Below are 23414 nucleotides of genomic sequence, written 5' to 3' on the forward strand. Positions count from 1 at the left end.
TTAAGCAAGGGGATGTCACTTTTCACTTTGATTCTGGTTCTAGAATCAGGATGAACATCGAGGTTGGGAACGTTTCTTATACAGGAGCCATCATTTCCTGGTCGTCCTCCGAGCCCTGTCTGGAGGACTATTACCATATTATGTATAGGCCCAACTGGAACAGCATCTTCTCCGGCTATCTTCGCTACAGCTTCCACCACGAGGAGAAAGTGCCTCGAACGATCAGTTCTGTGGTGCTGGAACACCTCGCCCCTTCCACTCTCTACTTCCTGTGCATCAGTTGCAAGAAGGCTGCCTTCCCTTATAGGCACTACTGCACCATGTTCCATACCCTGGATAAGAGTCCACTGGCTGCTGGGAGCTCCCTGGTGGACCCCCAAATTTCCCTTTGGGTGTTGATGGCCATTCTGCTGGCCTGCTTCACAGCCGTCTTAGCTTTTATCTGCCTCCAGTTCTGGTGTATCCGTTGCCATGAGCCTCGATGGTCTTACAGAGCCGGCCACATGGAGGAAGCCAATGGCTTGGTGAGATGGCCGGAGGAGGCCCCAGCTCTTGGTCAGAGAGAGGAAGACCTGCAGGGGCTCCCCCTGGTGGAAATGCCACGCAAGAACTCCGGAGCTGATGCAGAACCAGAAGCAGCTGAAGACAACCAGGATGCAGCAGCTGACCAGGATGCCGACAATGAGGATGCCCCTGATGAGGGTGCCTTACTGGGAGGGGGTGGTGATCATCCCGCCATACTGCCTCGTTTTGGGGAGTGAGAGGTAGGGAGGAGGCAGCCTGCATCATGTAGCTTAAAGCCCTCTATACAGTAGTTCTTTTGTAAAAATGCGTCTCTAGGCTGCCCATTTGTCTCCCCTCAAATGTCAGTGCTCTTGTGGATCGCCTGGGTTGGATGGATGCCCCATGGCAAAGCTTCTCAAGCTGGAAAGCATACACCCCCACGGTATGTCAAAGGAGAAATATGGCGTCTCTTAGGAGCGTCCATTTAGGGGAACCCAGTTAGGAATTTAAAATGTTATTTTAATATTAAAACAAACATGAACATATTATGGTAGAGAAAGCAAAATTTGCATGGCTTAAATAAAACACAATACTCTGAGGAAACTTTCGAGTTGATGGTGGGCTCTCTGGGTTATGCTTCCAGTCAGCTGAGGCAGATGTCCAGTGTCCACTGCTGTTGGGGGGATTATTTTGGAAAGGCTGAGGAGCCTTGCCCTAGAGTGTTTTCCAGCTTTCAGGCTATCACATAACACCTCGTACCCCACCTTCATTTTGTTTAAACCACAGACTATCTCTACTGTTATTAACAATATTTTTCTTTTGACTCACTTTTCAAACTTAAACTTATTTTAAAAGATAGACTTCTATGACTCCATAAATGAAAAGCCAGCACCCTCCTTCTATAAACAGAAGAGATATAAGAATAAACATAATGAAAACAACATAATATTAAGTTTGACTTAGATCCTATTGCCTATTAAAGCCTCTGAGCTTAAGGTCTGTTCTCTTAGCTTTGATAAAAAGGGAGATCGGAGAGAAGGTATTAAGACATACTAGCATCAACAGAAGTCTTTCTCCTTGTTATAATTACAAGGTTTGAAAGAGATTTGAAGTGGGAGGTGTTGTTCTTACTTTGTAATTCAGTGTTTTTCAATGACATGTCTGTGAGCTACCCAAAATGCTGGCTATAATGTCCCTTGATTTGAGAAAGTTGCTTTGACCAGACTGGCCATCTTGGAGAGGACACCTGCACTGTCCCAGCATCATCCCAAGAGCCTCTAAGCCCACCCACCTGTAGGCCCAAGTGGTGGGAGCTCATTGGTTTGCCACACTTCCTGATCTAGGGGTCCCCGACCTTAGAGGAGTACCTTTTCTCATATATATTCAGGCAAGTTCTTCTTCTGAGTCCATCTGTGCTTACTTTTTAAAAAATGGGGTCAAAGGTGGCCATTTCTATTCCATCACGAAGAAAAATGTTGCCTTTGTTGCTGTTGGTTGACACATTTCACCCTGTCGGTGTCATTCTCCCCTTCACACCCGCAGGGTAAGAAATGGATCTCCTACACATACCACAGTGTTGTGAGACTTTGTGAACACTGCCCCCTGTCCCTACCACGGGTGTGGAAATTCAAGAAGGGCAGAAATGACATCTGTTTTAATCTCTGATATATTCCCAGCATGCAGAATCTAGCCCAGTGTCTGGCCTATAGTGGGCGCTTAATAAACGTCTATTTAATGAATGGCAAAGGACTGAGGGTCTAGAACAGGGCACCATTTGGGAGGTCTAGTTAGGGTCAGGATGTGCATTGTGAACAAAGCAGTAAAGAGATGGGAGAAGACCTGTCTCTCAGCTCTAGCTCGAGCCATCTGGGATTTCCTTCAAACTCCACCTTCCCAATTGCTTCCTGTCTGCAAATCTCTTATCTTTATGGAACACAAAAAATCCCAGAATTGCAGGATGATACGGCAATGAATCGACTGAGAAACAGGAGGAGATGGGGTGAAGACAAGAAGCCCCACACACCTACTTCCCTGCTCACCTCTGTGACGTGCTCCCCAAACAATTCCCGCCCAGGATCCAGCCCCGCCGGGTCTGCGTTCACCCCCGCGCTTGCTAGTTGTGCACAAATAAAGATGAATCTGCTTGCACTTGTTTCTCACTACTGCCTCTTTATCTCTACATCTTCTTACTTTTCTGATTCAGGAAACACTTTTCTGTTTGCTTTTGCTCACTAGCCCTCTTCGAAGTAGGACACAGGCAAGACTACTCACCTTGGATCCATACAGGTAATAAGGCTGGACGTTGGCGGGTTTATCTCTTTGCGGTTCTTGAGTAAAAGGAATGGCAGTTCGAACAAAACTAGCAGAAGAAAAGAGAGGGGAAGGGCGTTAACCAGGCCCAAAGAGTATTCTTCACGGGACACAGCCTCGCCAGAGCCCCTCCTGACCAGGTGCAACCACACTGTTTCTTAGGTGGTTGCCTATAAAGACACAACTCTTCTGACATGCTCCCATTCATTCCCCTAGTGTCTCCTTTCTATAGATGGGAAAACTGCAGCCCAGATTCCCAGGCTAGACTCTGGGTTTATGGCTCGCTTACAAGGACATAGGCAAGAAGTGACAATTGGCTGGGCCTGAAAACGGCCTTCTCTGGGGCTCTGATCCTTCCCTATCCACCCACTTTGGCTTCTTAAGAGCAGGGTTCCACAAACTCTGTGAAGGCCCAGATAGGAAACATTCTCAGCTTTACAAGCCAGATGGTCTCTGTCACCATTACTCAACTCTGCTGGTAGTGTGAAAGCACCCAAAAACAATTGTAGATGAATGAGCACGGCTGAGTTCCAGTAAAACTTTATGAATTTCAAATAATTTTCACTTGTCATCAAATTAGAATTCTTCTTTGGATTTTTTCCCCAACCATACAAAAATGTCAATAGTATTCTTTGCTCATGGGTTGTACAGAAACAGTTGGCAACAAGATGTGGTTTGTGGGCGATAGTCTGCAGATCTCTGCTCAAGAGGATTAAAAGTCCCAAATCTTTACAGAACTGGAAGTCTGTCTTGCTAAGTGTGTGGATTTAGGCTCATCTGTGGTTTCCTCCTAGACCCTTCTATTCATTCAACACATACTAATTTAATACTGGCTCTGAGCCAGGCCCTGAGAGTACTGAGAAGACCTGTAAACACATGCATATTTGTGTATCCTCATGGCCTTGTGTTTTCTTAAGAAAGAGAGTGTGTGTGTGTATGTGTCAGTGCTGGTGGGGCAGAAGGAGAGGGGGAGAGAGAATCCCAAGCAGGCTCCATGCCCAATGTGGAGCCAAATGTGGGGCTTCTTCTCATGACTATGAGATCATGACCTGAGCCGAAATCAAGAGTCAGACGCTTAACCGACTAAGCCACCCAGGTGCCCCTCACGTACTTGCGTTGTGCGTGAATACATCTCACCTCTTCTGTCAGGTTTTGAACCTCTGTGGAGATGAGGGATTAGGTCTATGTCCTCACCTCGGTGCCTGACCCAGGGCTGTGTGCACCTTGCAGGAGACATGCAGCACTTCGTCATGCACATGTATGCCTGTTTTGCATGAATGTGTTCATGCATGTGGATGTCCTCATAAAGGTACCGTCTGATCATAAAGCACCATGCGGGATCCTATGTTGGCCTATGGAGTAGTGCACGGCCTGGTTCCTGCATCTTCCTGGGTCCTGCACTATCTTTCAAGGCACCATTCCCCATCCCATCTGTTCCACCCTCACCAGGCTCTCTAGGTTCCTTGGAGACTTTGTCTGAAATATTCTTCTCCTGTATTTTCATCTTATTTATTCCTACTCATCCTTCACATCTCTTCTCAAGCATTACTTCCTCAGAGGAGGAAGCCTCTCTAGAGGTTCCCATCACTTCCCAGACTGGATTAGGTGGTGCTATTTTCTCTCTCATGACTGGGGGCTTCTTTTCCATCTCCAAGTTTATTGTTTCTAACAGTACATCTATTGTGTGATTGTTGGATCACCTGCATCCTCCTCTAGCCTGGAGGCTCTCAGAGGCAGGAAGGTGTCTGCTTGGTCACCATGGCATCCCCACCTCCAGCACAAGAGGGACTCCAAAAGATGCCTGTTGCAGGAAGGAACTGTTTCCCCCACCCTCAGCCCACCCCAGCCCCCTTGGCCCAGGGAGTCCCTTACCGGTTGGTGGACCCATTGTAGCAGTAGTTGGGGAGGAAGTCGAAGTTCAGCTCCCAGAAGACGTGCAGGGTGATGCGGCCATAGGGGGCAGACACGTTGTGATTGGCCTCCCGGAACATGGCGTCAAAGCTGTCCAGGGTCATGTGCTTACACAGCAGCCGGTGCGTGAGCCGGTTGATCTCCAGCAGCCACTCCAGCTCCTGCCAGAGAGAGCCCATGGCTGCTGAGGACATACACGTATCCTCTACACTTGCACCACTTTATCTTATGGATTCCTTTCAAGCGGGGGAGAGCCTCTCAGACAACCTCCCAGCTGCTGATGTGGAGACTAGGATCCCACAGTGACATGGGACAACACGCTCTTCTTTGGAGGAGGGACTGCCAGACTGTGCTGAGGGAAGCTGCATGCCTGCTCTGGGAAGGGGACCACAGACCAGGTTCAAGTCCCCTGTCTGTACGTCCCTTGGGTGGAGAGCATGTCTGCTTGCTTTCCAGTTCCCATACTGGTGAGGGAAAAGTTCCCCTCTCAGTGTTGCAAGTCAACAAAAGGAAAGGTCTGACTGGCTGTCACCAGAGAATCTATCTCTGCCCTGCAGAAAGCAATCATGAGTTACCACTCGCTAAGTACTTACAATTAGGTCAGACTATGTGAAGCTACTGGTCTTTTATTAAATACTGTTGAGTATTAGTAGTTTCATATGGTTCAGTTTAATATATGCCAAACAGTATCCTAAGCACTTTATGTGTGTTGACTCATTTAATGCTCAAAAAACCCTGTATGGTTACCATTATGGTTTTCTTCATGCACAGAGAAACTGAGGTTTTGAGAAGTTAAATAGCTTGACTCCAAATCCAGGAAGCTAGGCTCCAAAGTCCATATTCTTAACCACTGTATACGATAGAAATTTAAAAAAATAGCTGGGGGCAGAATGCCCCCTCCTTTGGGTTCCTCTTGTGTCTCTCAGTCACAGGGTTGGTTTCATGTTGGTGAAGGTACAGCTGAAAGCCATGAACCAAGGGCCCATGTGATTGCTTGGAACCCTACCTTCAAGCAGAGAATGGGAGCAAAGTGGACAATATGAAGATACAACAGCTCACTGCATTTGTTGGCAAGTAAAAGGAGAGTGGGCCCCTTTGGGTTGGCTTGGTCCCTTGTGCTGCTGTCAAAAAGAATCAAAGCACAATCTTATGCAGAGAGAAGGCATCCTTCTTTCTGATGCTCTAGGACACTCCCATATTGCTGTGGTGAAGTGCTTTTTTGAGATCCTCCTGTTTCATAGAGGGGACAAATGAGGCTCAGAGGGTGAAGTAATTTGCCCGGGGTCACACAGGGAATACAGAACATGGTTTAGTAAGTGATCCCAGGTCTTCTGACGTCAAATCACATGTTTAGGCCCCTATGACGTAGCAGCCTGGAGTAAAGAAGCAGTTTGCCAAGAAAGCCCTTTGAAAAGTAACAATGGTTAAAGTAAAGATGTTTTACAATATAAAAATTCAATGAACACTGGCAAGGGCAGTTCACCGGTGTGGCCAAGAAGTGGGACAGCCAGAGGGCCAGCCTTACTGGTTGGGACGTGGAGTTCAGGTGTCTATGGTCACAGGCTGCAGCCCCATATCAGGGAATCAATTTTATTTTCATCAGTCACAAGACCTCCCTAATGCTGGTTGGGGTTCAGAGTGTGGTCAGGTAGAGGCCCCAGACTATGCTTAGAATCTGAGAGATTTGCCTTTCTGAAACTCAGATTCTATGGCTCTAAATTGGGGGTATAGAACTGCATCAAAGCTTGCAAACCTAAATGGCTATAGAGGCCAGACAGCTCAGGCAAGAGAGACAGTCAGAAGCAGGGGGGATTCCTGGGGCTGGGTCTCTGTGGCAAAACGTCTGTCCAGATAAGGGTGAAGCCGCCACTTAACTCCATACAGGTATTACCTCTTCAGAATGGGCTCAGTGATGACAGATCCCAGGGTCTTTCAAAAGAAGGGGAAAATCTGGATTTTAGTTCTGGAATGGCAACTGGAAGAATATGTTTCCAGTCACTGTGCACCATGAAGCAAATGAAGGGAAGAAAGAGAAAATCACCTCTCTGCTTCTGTTAGGGCATAGCCAGCTGGACTATTATTTTTGTTCCCATTCACTTAGAATGGGTAAAATAAAATAAAATAAAAGGAGTAAATGCTAATGATTTTATTTCCGAGCTCACTGAGTCCCTTGGTACACTGAGGTACTGTGTTACTAGGCAGACAACTGCAAATAAAAAACCAGGGAACAATTTCTGTTCTAATGCTCTGTGATTTCAAGAGCCTCACAAATGTGTATCAGTGTTTACAAGGGAGACCAACGGAGGGAGTTCTTAGCTCTGCTGATGGGGGGGCTCCTAGAAATGTAGATCTACTTCTTTCATCATGCAACCGCACCGAGGTTTTTGTTATATAGTTCAAACTGTCTTGGCATCAGCCATGTTCTTCTGGCCTTTAAATCATAGGAGGCCACCTGCCTCTGGGATGCAGAACCCAGTGCATCAAGGCACAGAAGGTTTACAAGGCCATGTGGGTGGCTCAGGTGCCTTCTGAGAAGGTCTGAATTTTCTATAGTCAAGCCAGTTTACTGAGAGCAACGCAGAGCAGCAGAACTGAAGAAATAAAACACATCATGGGACAACTTCTGTGAAAGAGTAGAAAGAGCTCTTTGGTGGGAACCAGAAAGACTGAGTGTCAGCCATATTGGACCGCTGACCTGCTCTGTGGCCCCAGGTAGGCGAGAAGAACAGGGGTCTCAAAGTCAGGTGCAGCAAGGCATGGAAGGTCATACACAGGAATGAAGTGCACCAGTGGGGCTCGGGGCAAGCTAAAGAGAGCACAACCCGCCTGATGGGATCGTCTAGTCATTTCTAGACAATTGTTGCCATCTGGAAAGGCTGGTGTGATGTTGCCAGAGCTTCTGCAGTTTTATTCAAATTCTTCCAAATGTTAAATGTTGGCTCAAAATTTCAAATGTGCTCTATAGCCTAAACAAAACACAGCCTGCAAGCTGCCAGCCCTCTAATTCAGCATCAGAGCTCTCCGAGAATCTATTTGCTCAGCTGTGTAGGATGAGGACAACTGGCTTGAGAAATCCCTGCCACCCTCCCAGCTTGGCATCAAGCCGCCTTCTCATCTCAGAGTGGAGTTTCTAAGGTGGAGGGAAGGGCTGAAGGGAGCACATTCCTCAGTTTGTTTCTTAGAAGAGGCAGAAGCTTCTGAGCCAAGGCCAATGAGGGCCTCCCGACCCCACAGGAGAGAGCATCCCTGGGGTCTCCTCTTCCTGGGCTTCACAGGAAGTGGCTACTCTCCTGGGGGCTGCCCTCACCTGATAAACACCAGCTTTCACTGCTTGTTTTGATTTTGTTCCCAGCTAAAAGAACATTCAGTGCCTTTCAAGGAGTGGGAAGAGGCTATGGACACCCACCGACACCTCAAAACAGATTTTCCATGAGATAGGCTCATTCATTACTGGACAACAAGAAGATACAGATAAACAACAAAGATGAAAACAAAAATCCCACTGCTTGGAGATAATCACTGCTAACATTTTGGCATAAACAAAGAATAATCTCCTCCTTCCTTCCTCCTTCCTTCCTTCCTTCCTTCCTTCCTTCCTTCCTTCCTTCCTTCCCTTTCTTTCTCTTTCTCCCTCCCTCCTTTTTCTTTTTCCTTTCCTTTTCTTTTTTCTTTTCTTTTCTTTTCTTTTCTTTTCTTTTCTTTTCTTTTCTTTTCTTTTCTTTTCCTTTTTCTTTCCTCCCTCCCTCCCTCCCTCCCTTCCTTCCTTCCTTCCTTCCTTCCTCCCTTCCTTCCTTCTTTCCTTTCGTAAAATCCATTTCTTAAGATAGATCTCCCAGAAGAACCTACGCTATATTATAATCTCTTAAAGTCACTGACCCAGGACTTAGGTGAGCATTTAAGGGGCAAGTCCTCTTAAGAAATGCTATTGAAAATTCACTCTGAGAATGTTTCATTGTTAGCCCCAAATTTCTATGCTCCTCTCTTCTTCTTTTTTTTTTTTTATAGAAGTTATAATTTATTAAGTGCAAAGTACTATGCAAAGCTCTTCCAGGCTGTAAAGAGTCATCCTTATAAAAATGCTATACTGTGAATTCTAATATTCCTCCATCATGAGATGGGGAAACAGGCTGGTAGAAGTGAAGTAACTTGCCAAGACTGCCCAGCTAGTATGTGGCAGGGCCAGGACTGGGACCCTAGCTAGGTCTTTCTGACTCTAGACCCTCATTCCTAGTCACCGTTTTTTGTTGTTGTTGTTGTTGTTATTGTTTTTTTTTTTTTTTTTAACCACTTTGTCCACCTAAGAAAGCAAATTTTATTTTGAAATAATTTTAGACTTTCAGGAAAGTTGTGAAAAAGCAGAGCTCCTGTGTATCCTTGACCCAATTTCCTCATGTTAACATCTTACCTAATCATAATTATCAAAAGTAGGAAATAAACATTGGTCCAATTCTATTAACTAAATGACACCCCTTATTCAGATTTCATCAGACTCTTCACGAGGGTCCTTTTGTTTGTTCTTGGATTCAATTCAGAATCTCACATTGCATTTAATTGTCATATCTCCTTAGTCTTCTTCAATCACTAACATTTTCTAATCTCAGTCTTGTATGATCTGGATGCTTTTGAAAAGTATTGTTCACTTTTTTTTTAAAATGCTATTTGATTGGAATTTATCTGATATTTTCTCATGATTAGGTTGAGAACATGCATTTTGGCAAGAATACCACAGAGGAATACATAACGGGGATACATGAATATCTGTTAATACTGGTGATGTTAATCTTTGATGCTTGGTTAAGATGGTATCTGCCAAGTTTCCCCAGTGTACAGTTATTATTCTTCCCTTTGGAGTTAATAAATATTTTGAAGAAGATAATGTGTGCAAGAATCCTGCTTCTTCATTTTTTTTTAATTTTCAAGTAATTTTTAAAATTATAGTAAAACATATAACATAAAACTTACCATCTTAAGCATTTTTAAAAAATGTTTATTTACTTATTTTGAGAGATAGAACGCAGGTGGAGGGGCAGAGGGAGAGACAGAATCCCAAGCAGGCTCCACACTGCCAGTGTAGAGCCTGACACAGGGCTTGAACTCATGAATCTGTGAGATTATGACCTGGGCAGAGACTAAGAGTCAGATGCCAAATGGACTGAGCCACCCAGGTGCCCCCACTTTAACGTTTTTAAGTGTATAGCTCTGTGGCATTAAGTACATTCACATTATTTTGCAACCATCACCACCATCTGTCTCCAGAACTAATTTTCCTCAACCAAAACTCTGTACCCATTAAACACCAATTTCCTAGTTCCCAGTAATAAAAATCCCACTTTCTGTCTCTATGAATTTTACTACTCTAGGGACCTCATAATAAGAGGAATCATAAAATATTCTTCTCAAAGCTCTGCCTACTAATTTCAGCATTCTTTGCTGGATTTTGCTCACAACAATTGTCACCATGGTGCTAATGGTGATTTTTTATTTCTCTCATTCCTTCCACTCATCTGCTTTTGAAAGCATTAAAGTCCTCCTTTGATTCACTTCAGGACCGCTCAGTCAAGTTTATTCTAATTCCTGGAGAAGAAGAGTCAGCAGAGAGTAGCTCAAATTACTGTTTAATAGAAGAAAGTAGGCCTGTCCCACGCTTGTGCATCAGGACCAACTACATAGTATACAGGTCCCAGTGCAAAATGGAAAACGCTTGTTAAAAAAATTATTAAGAATTTCAAGATGGCAACAGCAGAGCATTAAAAAACCAAGCACAGAGCCCTTCTGGGACCTATACTACTGCACACCCATGACACCCTCACTGTTGTGCAACCTTCCCTAGCTCTCAGAACCACCCCCCTACTTTCTTGATTCTGTAGAAGCCCAAAGGAAAAGCAGCTGTGCCCCAGCATTGGTCATCTCAGAGATCTCAAGGCAATCAGGAGGGTAAGGTGACTCTCATTCATTTCTTGCTCTATTCATTTGGGAAAGAGACTCACTGCTTCTCTTTAACTAGCTCAGTACTAGGTTAACAACACTTGTAGCTAGGCTTCAAGTCTAAGGAATCCCAGACCAGAACTCCCATGGGCCCCCTGTCCCTTACCACGATGGAAGTCAGGTCCTCACTCTCAAAACGGCTGATGGCCTGGTCCAAGGATTTATACATGGCGGCAGAGATACGCTGGGTAATGAGTCTGTTTAAGTCAATTGATCTACCCAACAACTGCATGGAAGAGACAGAGAGAAAAGTTACTTAAGGTTCTCACAGGCACATGACCACTAAATGCAATGCACTGATAGAAATTTGGATTGAAAGCATAAAGGACATTACTAGGACAAATGGGGACTCTATGCAAAAAAGAGTATTGTCAAATTTCCTGAGTATGATAATTCTATTTTGATTATGAGACAATGTCTTCATTCTTTGGAGATACATGCTGAGGTATTCATGAGTGAAGTGTCATCACTCTCTCGAATGGCTAAGAAGAGTACATATATTTAAAGGAAGTCAGAGAAAGCCTCTCGAAAGCAGTTTTTCTGAATGGTCATGTATATTTAAACATATATATATTAATGTTATATATAAATATATATTTTTATAAATTATATATACTATATATTTATATATTATATATACTTATTTCCTATTTATAGATTATGTATTTATTTATTATTTATATACTACTTACTATATATACACCGTATTTATAGTATACATATCATACACTATTCACATATTTATATACTATTTATCTGCACTTTTTATATCTGTATGTGTGTGTGTATGTGTGTGTATATACATATAAAGTATATGTATATATGTGTATATACATATAAAGTATATGTATATACACACACATACATATGTATATACACAAACATATATTCATATATTTCACTTTGGTAGGTGCCTAATAATTATTCTCAACCATTTTATTTCTTTTACTGTATTTGTGAGAGAGAATAAATAAGTATATAAGAGAAAGTGAAGCAAATGTGGTACAACATTAATAATCATGGATCTGCCTACAGAGTATATATATGTTCATGGTGTTATTCTTTCAACTTTCCTGTCAATTTGAAATATAAGCAGTGGAGCGAAAATGTGATTCATTCATACTGTAGGAAAAGGCTCAGGACAGGCTCTGGCATCCCATGCAACGCTGGCCTCCTACATTTAGCCCTGAGGTTCTTCCTGCGTCTGTCCTGTGTGCCCTTATGGGGATGAGTGTAGAAGCATGAGAATGAAGGGCTGATTACAGCATGGAAAACAGAACTTAGGATAATTTCCATCAGGGTACACACACGGGGATTATTGCAGATGCTATGTGAACAGCAATAAACAATTACTGAGTGCCTGCTGTGTGCACTGCACTTTACTGGGTGCCCAAGGATTATTCTTAACTTTTTAAAATTTAATTCTTAACTATTTTATTTTTTTCGATTTCCCTTTTGGGAGATTTTCTACCAACTAAGACCCCTTACAGCCATCATGTGCACATAAAAGCCCTCAGTATTTAATGTCCTGTGGCTAATTCTGACTGCATCAGTAACTAATAGCTGTAATTTCCTGAGAGGTTGAAGGAAAAGCATTGAGCTCCTGCTGTTGACAGAAGTGAAGCTCGTTCTTTTTTCTCTCATAATTCTGTTTTGCTTTGATTTCTCAGAGCAGTGAAAATGTCCAGGGTTTCCAGGGTAACCCTTTCCTCCCCACCAGGGGTACTTCTCAGCCATGGCCCTTCACCTGGGTCTACTCCACAAACACCGTGGCCCATGTACCAAGCACACAAAGGTCATGGCCTAGAGGCCATTTCACCGCTGCTTGGCTGACAGCAGGGCTTAGGAGTTGGGTGGCTGGAGCATCTTGTATTTTGCCTGCCTGGCTCATGTTAACATTTTAAAGCAGGGAGATGTTTCTGAGCTCCTGGCAGCATTTCCTCTACATTTGCAGTCAAATGTTAACAGAAACCAACCTCACAAGACCAAACTGTGATTTCTAGCATGGGTTTGGCTGACACAATTTATTTCAAGCATGAAGTAGCCTGCCTTCCCTTAGACCAGCATTTGCCCATTTCTGAGCGGCAGTCCTGATGGAAAGAAGTGAGCCACAGCTTATGACAAGAAGACTAAGACTCTGCTGGCTACTACGCCACAGAAGTGTCCTAGGGGCAGAATGAGAAGCCTAGAACTTGAACCACACGATGCCAATGCCTCTTCGTTATTTGTACGATTCTGTGGCTGTGCTATGCCCACCACGGTCAGAAACCCACATGGGCAGTACGCAGGGTGGAGAGTGTTTAGTCCTGATCTCTGATCTCCCCACTAACTTCATAGCTACTCTCTAACCTGTCCCACCTCTGCTCTGGCTTTCTACACCATACCTGGACATGTCTCTGTTTCAGCAGCGTTTCGTAGCGGTTGGACGGCGGGTATGGAATGATGACTCCATAATTCTTACACTCGGCCCTAAAACGTTTATCCAACAGGACACTGAAGGGATAAAAGTTGAATAAGGCCAGTAAACATGATGGTGAGTGATTTCCAATCACCCAGCCACATCTGTTTCAGACTGTAGGATCTACTCATGAAGCGTTATTTTATGTATTTAAAATAAAACTATTTTCTGCTTTAGAGCAAAGTTCGGATTTCTTTTTAGCCACAAAAGCTCAACATAAAGCAGAACTTCCAGGTTAAAGACAAGCAACACAGAAGTTGAGTCACCTCCCTCTTTTATTCATTTACCAAAAAAGCAACTGAGTGCATGCTTGCCATATCCCAGGGAACATTCTCGTACTGGGGATACAAAGTTCCTGTCCTCACGGAGCTTACTTCTGGTAAAGACACTGACAACTAAATAAACGGAGAAGTTAAATAATTTCATGCAAGAGAAAATACTGCATAGTATTTACTACTTCTCAGGCACACACATGCATGTACACAGGCATTTTAAATTTCACGACAACCTTATGAGTTAGATGTGCTATTATTATCTTTCACACTGAGGTACAGAATGCAGAGTAATCGTGCTCTGAAAATAACAACACAGGATCATTTGGTATTCGGAGGTCAAAGACAGTGTCTCTAAAGCAATTTTGCTGGATGGACACCTAACTGCTAAAAATGGAAAGATCTGGGGGAAGAGTGTTTATGGCATTGAAAAAAAAAAGCTGGTCCGCATGGATAAAGGGCAGGCATGCTGGAGACCAATGGGCAAAAAGGAATTTACAAGGTTAATCTAGGGGCCAGATCACATGGGACTACATCAGCTGCAGTAAAAAAGCTAGGTATTTTCTAGATGTCAGTGGCAGCCATTGAAAGGCTTTAGGTAGGAAAGTGACATAATTTAAATGTACACTGTCCAGCATGGAGAGCAGCCACCAGCTACAGGACCCCACAGAGCACCTGCAACGTGGTGAGATGTGCTGGAAGTGTAAAACACACACTAGACTTTGAAGGCTTAGGAAAAAAAAAAACAACAAAAACTATCTCTTTAACAATTTTTGTATCGGGGTGCCTGGGCAGTTCAGTCGGTTAAGCGTCCAATTTCGGCTCAGGTCACGAAATCTCGGTTTGTGAATTTAAGCCTTGCATCAGGCTCTGCTGTCAGCACAGAGCCCACTTCGGATCCTCTATCGCCCCCTGCTCCACCCCCCACACCGTGCGCTTGCTCTCTTTCTCTCCCAAACATACATAAAAAACATTAAAAAATGTTTTTATATTGATTTCATGTTGAAATTGTATTTTAGATACATTGGATGATAGAAAATATATTATTAAAATTAGGGGTGCCTGGGTGGCTCCGTCGGTTAAGCCTTGACTCAGGCCAAGGGCTCAGCTCAGGGGCTCAGGTCATGATCACGGTTTGTGGGTTCGAGGCCTGCATCGGGCTCTGTGCTGACAGCTCAGAGCCTGGAACCTTCTTCGGATTCTGTGTCTGCCTCTCTGCCCCTCCCCTGCTCGTGCTCTGTCTCTGTCTCTCAAAAATAAATAAACATTAAAAACACTTTTTAAATTAATTTCACCTGTTTATTTTTCCTTTTTAAAATATGGCTACTAAAAAATTTAAAATTACATGTGCGGCTCACATTTGTGGTTGCACTATATTTCTTTTTTTTTTTTTTTTTTAATTTTTTTTTTTTTCAACGTTTATTTATTTTTGGGACAGAGAGAGACAGAGCATGAACGGGGGAGGGGCAGAGAGAGAGGGAGACACAGAATCGGAAACAGGCTCCAGGCTCTGAGCCATCAGCCCAGAGCCCGACGCGGGGCTCGAACTCACGGACCGCGAGATCGTGACCTGGCTGAAGTCGGACGCTTAACCAACTGCGCCACCCAGGCGCCCCAAGGGCAGTATTTTAGATAAGAATGTTTTATAAACTAAATATACAGAGGATCAGGGTTTGACAAATCTGGGTTTGTGTACATAGCATATTTGAAATGAGAATTATTTTAGAGACACTGGAAGCCCTACTCACTGTTCTAACCACTTCTCATTCAACCCAGACATGTTCTAAGTGATTACTTTGTGAAAGACTATGTGTTTGGTGTGCTTTCCCAGAAAGTATTTTCCATCATTAAGAGCCGCTCCCTTCATTGGATGTGCATTCTCTGTTAACAGGAACTTGTGTGCTCTGTACATCAGCTTCTCTTTGAAATATGTCAGAGCAACTCTAGCCGTCAAAAGCAAAATGACGCAAATTCCTTGCATAGAAAGAAAAATAATTTCTGTTGGTTAAGTAACTATTCTTGATATTACTGGTTTATAGACTTGGATTTCCAATAAGAAGAGAGACACCTATTTTGAGGTTTTTCTTGACCAGTTCTGTTACGGGTTCCTGCAACCCAGGAATTCATGGGCGTCTAAATCAACACACACCGCCAATCAACACCAACAAGCCTCGAACACTTGACATGTATCTTACCACAACTTCCTCACTGGTCTCCTATCTGACCTATATTTATATACCCATTACTTGCTCACCACCAATCCATTCTCCACATTTTTATGTTTTTAATAGGGCAAATTTTTAAAAGTAAAAACTGAGGTCTCTGTCATACTTTTGAAACCATCCCGTGATATTCTATTCCTCCTAGGTAAATGCCTACAAGCCCCGTCACCTGAGCCCTGCCTACCTCTTCAGTTTCATCATGCAACCTGCCTCTTCTTGTGGTCTGTGAATGAGGCCTTTACATGTACTAATTCACATTAATTGTCTCAACTGCCCTATGGAGTAAGTGTGCTGTCAATATGATATTTCTGCCACAGGGACTTTGCAAACAGTTCCTTTGCCTGCAATTTCCTGTCCCATCCTTCACTTTTAATTAATGCCTACCAATTTCAGGTAAGAACTCAAATGTTACTTTCTCAGGATAGCTTTTCCAGTTCCTCACCCCAAAGACTAGTTCAGGTTTAACTGTCACAGATCTGCAAATTCCCATGAACTTTTCCTTCACAGGGAGCATGTAACCTCCCTTGTCACTGTGCTTTCATCAGTTTTTATTAATGTCTGTTACCCCCCACTAGACTGTAAGCTCCATGAGGTGCAGCACCAAATCTGCCTATTTTCCTTTCTCCGTATTTTAGCATCCAGTCCAGGCCCACAGGATCGCTCCAATTTCCTTAGGTGCTAAAGAAGAAGAGAGGTTTTTTACAACAGGAAACTATGTCTCACAGGTGGCAGTCTAAGAAAGCTTGTTGCTCACGGCCCTGGGACTCTCCTACCTGCCAGCCATGGCTTTGTAGTAAGCAAAGATCTGGTCCGCCAGCTTGTAGACAAACTGATCAAAGCACAGGTTCACCTGGTGAAAGGGAAGCAGGAAATGTCAGTGGTGTCTGTCTGGCTTTATCATAGAAGCTTAGACGACTGAAAGGGGGCGCTTGGGTGGCAGTGCATGTTGCGGAGCAAGAGACTTTGAACAGCAACAAAAGAAGATTTTGTGATTCAGTTAAGAAGTTTGGCCCTTCCTCTCAAGGTTTTTAGCTAGGCACAGAGAAGGCAAAGTCCAAAAAGCTCTGGAGGAACTGCCCCTGCCTCTGGTCCCCTCCTTGCTGGTGGCCCCTCTGGTGGCCTGCCCAGAGGCAATGCAAGACAGATCTTCACATCCCCTGCAATTACTCGTATCAGCCAACCCATCCTCTTTCCTGCTAGACATTCTTGTCTTTTCCTTTCACTTTATTTTACTTTGCTTGGCAAATGAAGAAGTTGATGGTCACTGGAAACTGAAAAATCTATTTTTTTTTTTTTTTGCAAACTTTGCTTAAAAACCTTTGGATCTTAATGAATATGGGGTCATCTTGCCATTTCAGTGTCTTGTCACATAGGTGGCAGACTGTGATGCTCAGGTGAGGCGTTCATGTCAGACATGGGATCAAAACCAAACCCTCCAGTGATGGCCAGAAACAGCCACAGGTGGGACATTACTGAGCTGGGGCTGCGGTGGGGGCAGAGCGCCATGTGACTTCAAAGGGAACAGAGCGTATTTACGTGACTTCTTTTCCATTCTTCTCTCCCCAAATTCTCAGCTCCTTACAGTTAATTCTTTATCCGAAGAACTTTCAGGTTTTATCTTACACCCCAGATGCTATTCTGAACATAAACCACAGAGTTGGGTGCAGCTCTGTCCTCATTTGTAGGTAACCAAGGCCTCTGCCCCAGACTGTGCACTTCAAAGGTCTCCATGGGATGTTCCAACAGCTGAAGAACCTGCAGGGTCAAGGTGTCCCCCACTCATACCCTATGCTCCCCTTCTAGAACCAGCCTTGAGTATCTTTGCTCCCAAAGCCCAAGCCCCTTTCAGGCCTGTTTGGTGTTTTCCCTGGCATCATCCCTGAGGGTGGACCGCACCTCGGGTGTGTGCACCCCTAGGGCTGTGGGTTAGCCAAGAGGGCCGCAGTTTAAGGGCAGCGATGGCAGACAAAGCTTGGATATCCGTACACATGCACATAAGGCCCTGTATAGGGCAAAACAGAGCTTGGGGACGGGAACAGAAAGGTGGCAGGCTACAAGCTGGGGTCTCAATTTGTACTTTGGCCCTAGGTCCTCAAATGTTACCCAGGGCCTGGCTGTGTGCTTTTTTTTACATTTATTTTAAAAATCTCTGGGGCACCTGGGTGGCTCAGTCAGTTAAGCATCCGACTCGATTTCTGCTGAGGTCATGGGATTGAACCCTGCGTCCACCTCTGTGCTGACGGTGTAGAGCCTGCTTTGGATTCTCTCCCTCCCTCTCTCTCTGCCCCTCCTCTGCTCGTGAGTGCATGCTCTCTAAATAAATAAATAAATAAATAAATAAATAAATAAATAAATATTAAAAAAAAATCTCACTTGGCCACATGACACTCTAGGTTTGTTCTGTTTTCAACCTGTTGGAGAACACAAGTATATAAGATCTGTCAGAAGATGGAGTTGTCAAAGCCAAGGTACAACCAGTTAACTTGTCTCCAGGAATCTTTCTTCCCAAGTTCGTACTCAGGAGAACAGATTTGTGTTGGGGTCCATTAAGGTTTTCAACTCCCATAGACATCGGAGGGTTGAGAAAGCAAGAAGCATCTCTACTAGATTTTCTCTGAAATACGTAAACTTTCAAACTAAGTTAGTGGTGATGCTAATCCTAAAACAGTCATGTCCTTCCTTTATAAAGAAGAATGTCTTATGTTTCTATGACATTTTTCCCTAGTTGGCCCATTCTGTGTTTATATAGCCCCATGCAGTTAAGCACAGCGCAGACTATCATTCCCATTTCCAGAAGGCAAAACTACATTTCAGTAACCATCACTGCCATTGCCCTCAGGCTCCTGGTCCTTGCACGGGCCAGGACTGTACCTCCTCGCTCCTCTTTGAAAAGCAGTCATGTGACTTGCTTTGACCAATGACATGTGTCACTTCCTGGTGGAAGCTTTGAGTACCAGTAACACTTCCCCCTGGCATGGCAATTAGTGAATGTTCCAGGTGGGTCCCAGCTTGAAGACCACATGGAGCAGAGCCCCCAATCAATCCATAATGGAGAAATAGACCTTTGGTTTCAAGGTACTAAGAATTTGTGATTATTTGTTACTGGAGCATAACCTAGCTTATCCTGACCAGTACAGAAATAAAGCTATCGAATGACTCTCTAATAAACAGCTTTAATGGTTGAGAGGATGGTTACTTCAGTCCTACTAGTACTAGAAAGTGACTCTGTAAGCTGTGTGACCTTGATGTAATAACTGACCACTGTAAGTCTAAGATTTATTATTTATAAAATAGATAGTAGCACACACTTCTTTAAATTGCTACAAAGTTTATTTGATAAGTCTCTCTCTACAGTGCTTATCCCTGCCCTTGGCAAAAGGCAGATATATAATAATTGATAGGTGGTACTGCTGTTGTTATTATTATTAGCCAAATAACCCAACCAGACCAGACCCAACAGAAAATTGATTTTACCCATGCATTACTATCATTTGCCATCCCTTAATATATTTGAAAAAGAAAGACCATCATCCTGGTCTGGGTACTTTTCGATGGTCATGATGTTTGTAAAGATCAATCTCCATACGGTGAATGAGATTATAATAGCGTTGCATAGTGACAGACGGTAGCTACGCTTGTGGTAAACATAACATAACATGTCAAGTTTTAGAATCACTGTGTTGTACACCTGAAACTAATGTCACATTGGGTGTCAACTGTCCTGCAATTAAAAAAAAAAAGTCATGGGGCGCCTGGGTGGCTCAGTCGGTTGAGCGGCCGACTTCGGCTCAGGTCACGATCTCACTGTCCATGAGTTTGAGCCCCGCGTCGGGCTCTGTGCTGACTGCTCAGATCCTGGAGCCTGTTTCAGATTCTGTGTCTCCCTCTCTCTGACCCTCCCTCGTTCATGCTCTGTCTCTCTCTGTCTCAAAAAAAATAAATAAATGTTAAAAAAAAAATTTTTTTTAAAAGTCATAAAAAGAGATCACTCTCCAGAACAAGTCATTGATCCCCTACTGCTATGGTCTGAAAGCGTATGCTCCCGCCAAATTCTTATGTTGTGACCCTAACCCCCAAAGGTGATGGTATTAGGAATCACCTCACTTTGGGAGGTGATTAGGTCATGAGGGTGGAGCCCTCAGAAATGGGATTAGTGCTCTTATAATAAGAGACCCCAGAGAGTTCGCTCACCCTTTCCACTAGCAAGGATACCACGAGAAGTCTGTGACCCAGGAGGGCGCCCCCACTGGGTGGTACTGGACCCCTGATTTGGATTTCCTGCCTCCACAACAGTGAGAAATACACGTCTGTTGTTGATAAGCCACTCAGTCTGTGGTATTTTGGTACAGAAGCCTGAACAGATGAAGACAGCCCACTTTGTGCCAACAGCTCCAGATTTAAAAAGTCCAGACGCTTGGAATAAGATTATAGGAACGAAAGGGGAAGCACGTCACTTGCCTCAGCTTCAATCTCATCATACAGGAACTGCTTTTTAAACTTGGTCAGAGCATAGTAGGCGCTGTCATTGTACAGGTCCAAAGGGTAGAGGACGTACCTGAGGGAGAAGAACAGAGGCCAGCAGCTTACTAATCTCTCTCAAGGCAGTCTGACTGATGCGGCTTGGGACATATGAAGGGTTGGGTGAAAAGATGAACAGGCTCTGGGTTAGAAGAGAGCCTTCCAGCATTCTGATGTTTCCAGCCTGCTTTAGGGATGACTTACTTTACAGTCTTCCCACAGAAATCAAAACACCATGAGGTTAATAAGTCCAAGGTCTGAAAAAATTTGTCTGGGACCAAAAGAAATCAGATGGTAGTTAAGGATATTAGCTTCCTGATCCCCAGAGATGACTACCTTCCAAGCATGGCTGTTCTGAGACTGACAAAGCACAGGAAGGACAGCTGGGCTGGTAGAACCCTGAACCTATCTGCAAGGCTGAGTGAAATCTGGTGTCACATGATCCTTGGCATAAGCATTCTCCCTGGTGGGGCACACTGCCTAATCTGGAAAGTTGTGGAAAGAACATAGCTCACTAGCAAAACTACCATCTGAACCCGGGGAACCTCCTTGCTGACCCAATCCTGCCTCTTACTCCATCATGGAAGGTTCTTTGGTTTCCAGGATATGGTCTGTTAGAATCCAGGGCATGGACATCTCAATTGGAAACTGGATTCGCCGGCCCATGGTTAACTCCAGGAAGAATTCTCGGAACCAGAGCTGAGACAGATCACAACACTGCTGCAGGGCTTCTGAAAGCATAGCAGAAAGAGTTGTGGGTTCTACACGGGAAGCACCAAAAGATCTTTCTTCTTGCCATTTTTATTAACTTAGTTCTTATTGCTTTCATTGCTACTCTTGCCACTGTACTAGTATGCAGCAGGTACTCATAAAACATGACTTGGTCTATAGATCCTGCTCTCTTATACCCGAAAGCCAGTCTAACACCTATTTAGAAAACACCATTTGTTAAGCTTCTCAGTAGCAGCCCTTGGGGGGAAGAGAGCAGCAATGTTTTAGAGCTTTAGATGCCTCCCCAGTTTCCATCATCCCCCTGCAAAGCCGTCCTGAAAAGCCACGATCCGAGTGTGAAAAGCATGCTTTTTATACAAACACGGTGTCAAGCCAGGTCCCCAGGTGCCTACTTTTAACTGCTCCTTGCATCCTTATACATGGTAATTCTAACTTCCATATACTGAGAAGCCTTGAAGGCTCCTAGGCTGTGCTCTAATGGAGAAGCTTGGACTGTTGGTTAAGATCACTCTTCTCAGCACCAACAGATGCATTACCACTCCCACATCCCTGGATGCTGCTCTCCTTCCACCCTGCCCTGTCCCACCTGCATAGGCATCCTGCTGACAGGAGAACAGGGTTGTGGGACACAGGGTTGTGGTACAGCCTGAAAGCTGCCTTTGTTAGGAGCAACGAGATAGTCAAGTGCCTGGCCACGTCTACAGGTATGTTGGCAGTTTTAATTCCTTCTTCTAAGAACTTCATGACAAATATACTGCAAATGTCTACCAGACAAATTTAGCTGAGTCAGAATAGCTGGACTGGCCTGGCCTTTCCAAGCCCACCAGAAAAGTTTGTATTTTCTTCTTCAGTGGCAACATGTGTCCCTTTTGGTCAATGATCACGTTTCTTTGCTTCTTTTGGTCTGAAGGCCTTAGTTGGTCTGGGACCTGGGACCCCCATCCTCTCCCCACTGCGACTCACCACTGATGTTGAGCAGGTGCGTGAAGAAGAAGGATTGTTTATGGAAGTCCTCTATGGCGAGGACGATGGGTCCATCAAGGCTGCTTCTCAGGGTCTTCTTGGAGCCACTTTTGTCTGCAATGAGTGATTCAAGCATGGTCCGCACCATGTACAGCTTGAAAGAGAAAGAAAGATGAGAAGGTCAAGGGCTGGCTCTCCACCCTGGGGTAAAGGTTTCTTTGTGCTGTATTTATATTTTTCTTTTTTTTTTCCTGCAGATGTCTGCTCTTAAAAACCACTGTCTTAAGGAAGCACCAGTTTAGGGTTGGAGAAGTGAATTTGGAACATATAAACCTGCAAGAGGGAGACTGCCCAGCCCGGGAGGAAGTCCTGCCTGGGGTCTGCGGCATCCCTGGGTAGGTAGACCCGGTAATACCAAGTCATTCAAGGCCCAGGATTTTGCCTGCTCTGCTCGGCCAAGGGCATGGGCATCAGAGGAGAACTTCAGTTCACGTCACTCTGGAGTCACTCTCTGCTTTACTGGTTGGCTATGGTGGTGCCATGGGTGGAGCCGTGGACTCGGGTCTAAGGCCAGGCACTGCTACTGTCTTGCTGTGTGACCTTGGGCAGCGAAGTCCTGCTCTGGGCCTCAGTTTTCTTATCTGCTAACACGAAGGGGTTGCACCAGATGCTTTCTCAAATCAGTCCCTTTCAGCTCTAACATTTTGAGGAACTGCGAAATAGAATATGATCAGAACAAGCCTCCCACCCAACCACCTCAAGCTTCTGACCCTTAGCACTCTGAATCCATGACTGAGTGATGGCGCCCTCTGGTGGTGCCAGCTGCATTGCACAGCCTACCAAAATCCTGGGAGGAAAGCGGGTGAAGATTGGTACTTACACAGGAGGTCTACTAGACAATCAACTCCCGCTTACAGAGGGCCTTAAGTGCAAAGGGTGCAAGTGCTAATCTAGATCTTTCCACATCATATGCCTTTGAATGTTAGGGCTGGAAGGGGCCTTGAGGAGCCAGGCTAGTCCATTCCTGCTGCCTCCTGGAGAAGTATACCCCAACCAACCCAGCCAGGCGGTGTAATACCAGGGATCGGCAGCCTCTTCGGCCCTGTGTGCCACCAGTGGGGTGAAACAAAGCCCGCGGGGACCACTGGCAGGCCTAAGACATAGATAGGAGAAAGGAGGAGGGGGTGGGAGGGCAGGAGAGACAGGGAAGAGGGAGAGAGAGAAGAGAGAGAGAGAGAGAGAGAAAAGCAAGAGGTATTGTATACGGTGGGAAAGCCGCCGCGACTGCTATAGGGGCCACTTGCCGACCACCTCTCAGAAGCTCCAACCTCCCTCTGCCACCATGTCTGTGCTGGCTGCCTCTGGATCTCCTCTAGGACCGTACCCACCATGCCCCTGGCATTGGGCCGGGCACGCAGCCTCGGAGAGGAGGGGCACAAGCCCCTGCCACAGCACTTCCCTTGGTGGTGCAAGAGCTCCCCGTGGTGGCCAGTTTACTGGACAGTCCACCCTCTGCAACCCCATTGCTGGGCAGGCCTG

General features: G+C 44.8%; 2 protein-coding genes across 4 annotated transcripts in view; one reads left to right on the forward strand and one right to left on the reverse strand.

Annotated features, from left to right (window-relative positions):
• The window catches only part of CYFIP2 (cytoplasmic FMR1 interacting protein 2), a 127119-nt gene that overhangs the window by 50668 nt on the left and 53037 nt on the right, over positions 1-23414 (reverse strand). For all 3 annotated transcript variants that reach the window (XM_047091924.1, XM_047091932.1, XM_047091940.1), the window contains 8 exons: positions 21876-22029; positions 20755-20911; positions 20121-20217; positions 16436-16512; positions 13095-13203; positions 10817-10936; positions 4687-4886; positions 2776-2863 (listed from right to left, as the gene is read on the reverse strand). In XM_047091924.1, coding sequence (XP_046947880.1) covers positions 2776-2863; positions 4687-4886; positions 10817-10936; positions 13095-13203; positions 16436-16512; positions 20121-20217; positions 20755-20911; positions 21876-22029 — 1002 coding nt within the window. The remainder of the gene's footprint in view (positions 1-2775; positions 2864-4686; positions 4887-10816; positions 10937-13094; positions 13204-16435; positions 16513-20120; positions 20218-20754; positions 20912-21875; positions 22030-23414) is intronic.
• FNDC9 (fibronectin type III domain containing 9) lies at positions 51-881 on the forward strand. Its single transcript, XM_047091948.1, has one exon. It carries the CDS (start codon positions 51-53, stop codon positions 759-761), a length of 711 nt encoding a protein of 236 aa, XP_046947904.1. The 3' UTR covers positions 762-881.

The sequence above is a fragment of the Lynx rufus genome, unplaced genomic scaffold (assembly GCF_022079265.1).
Source record: "Lynx rufus isolate CCGP_SWC_20201006 ecotype Redwood Valley unplaced genomic scaffold, mLynRuf1.p SCAF_1, whole genome shotgun sequence".
Classification (NCBI taxonomy): Eukaryota; Metazoa; Chordata; class Mammalia; order Carnivora; family Felidae; genus Lynx; species Lynx rufus.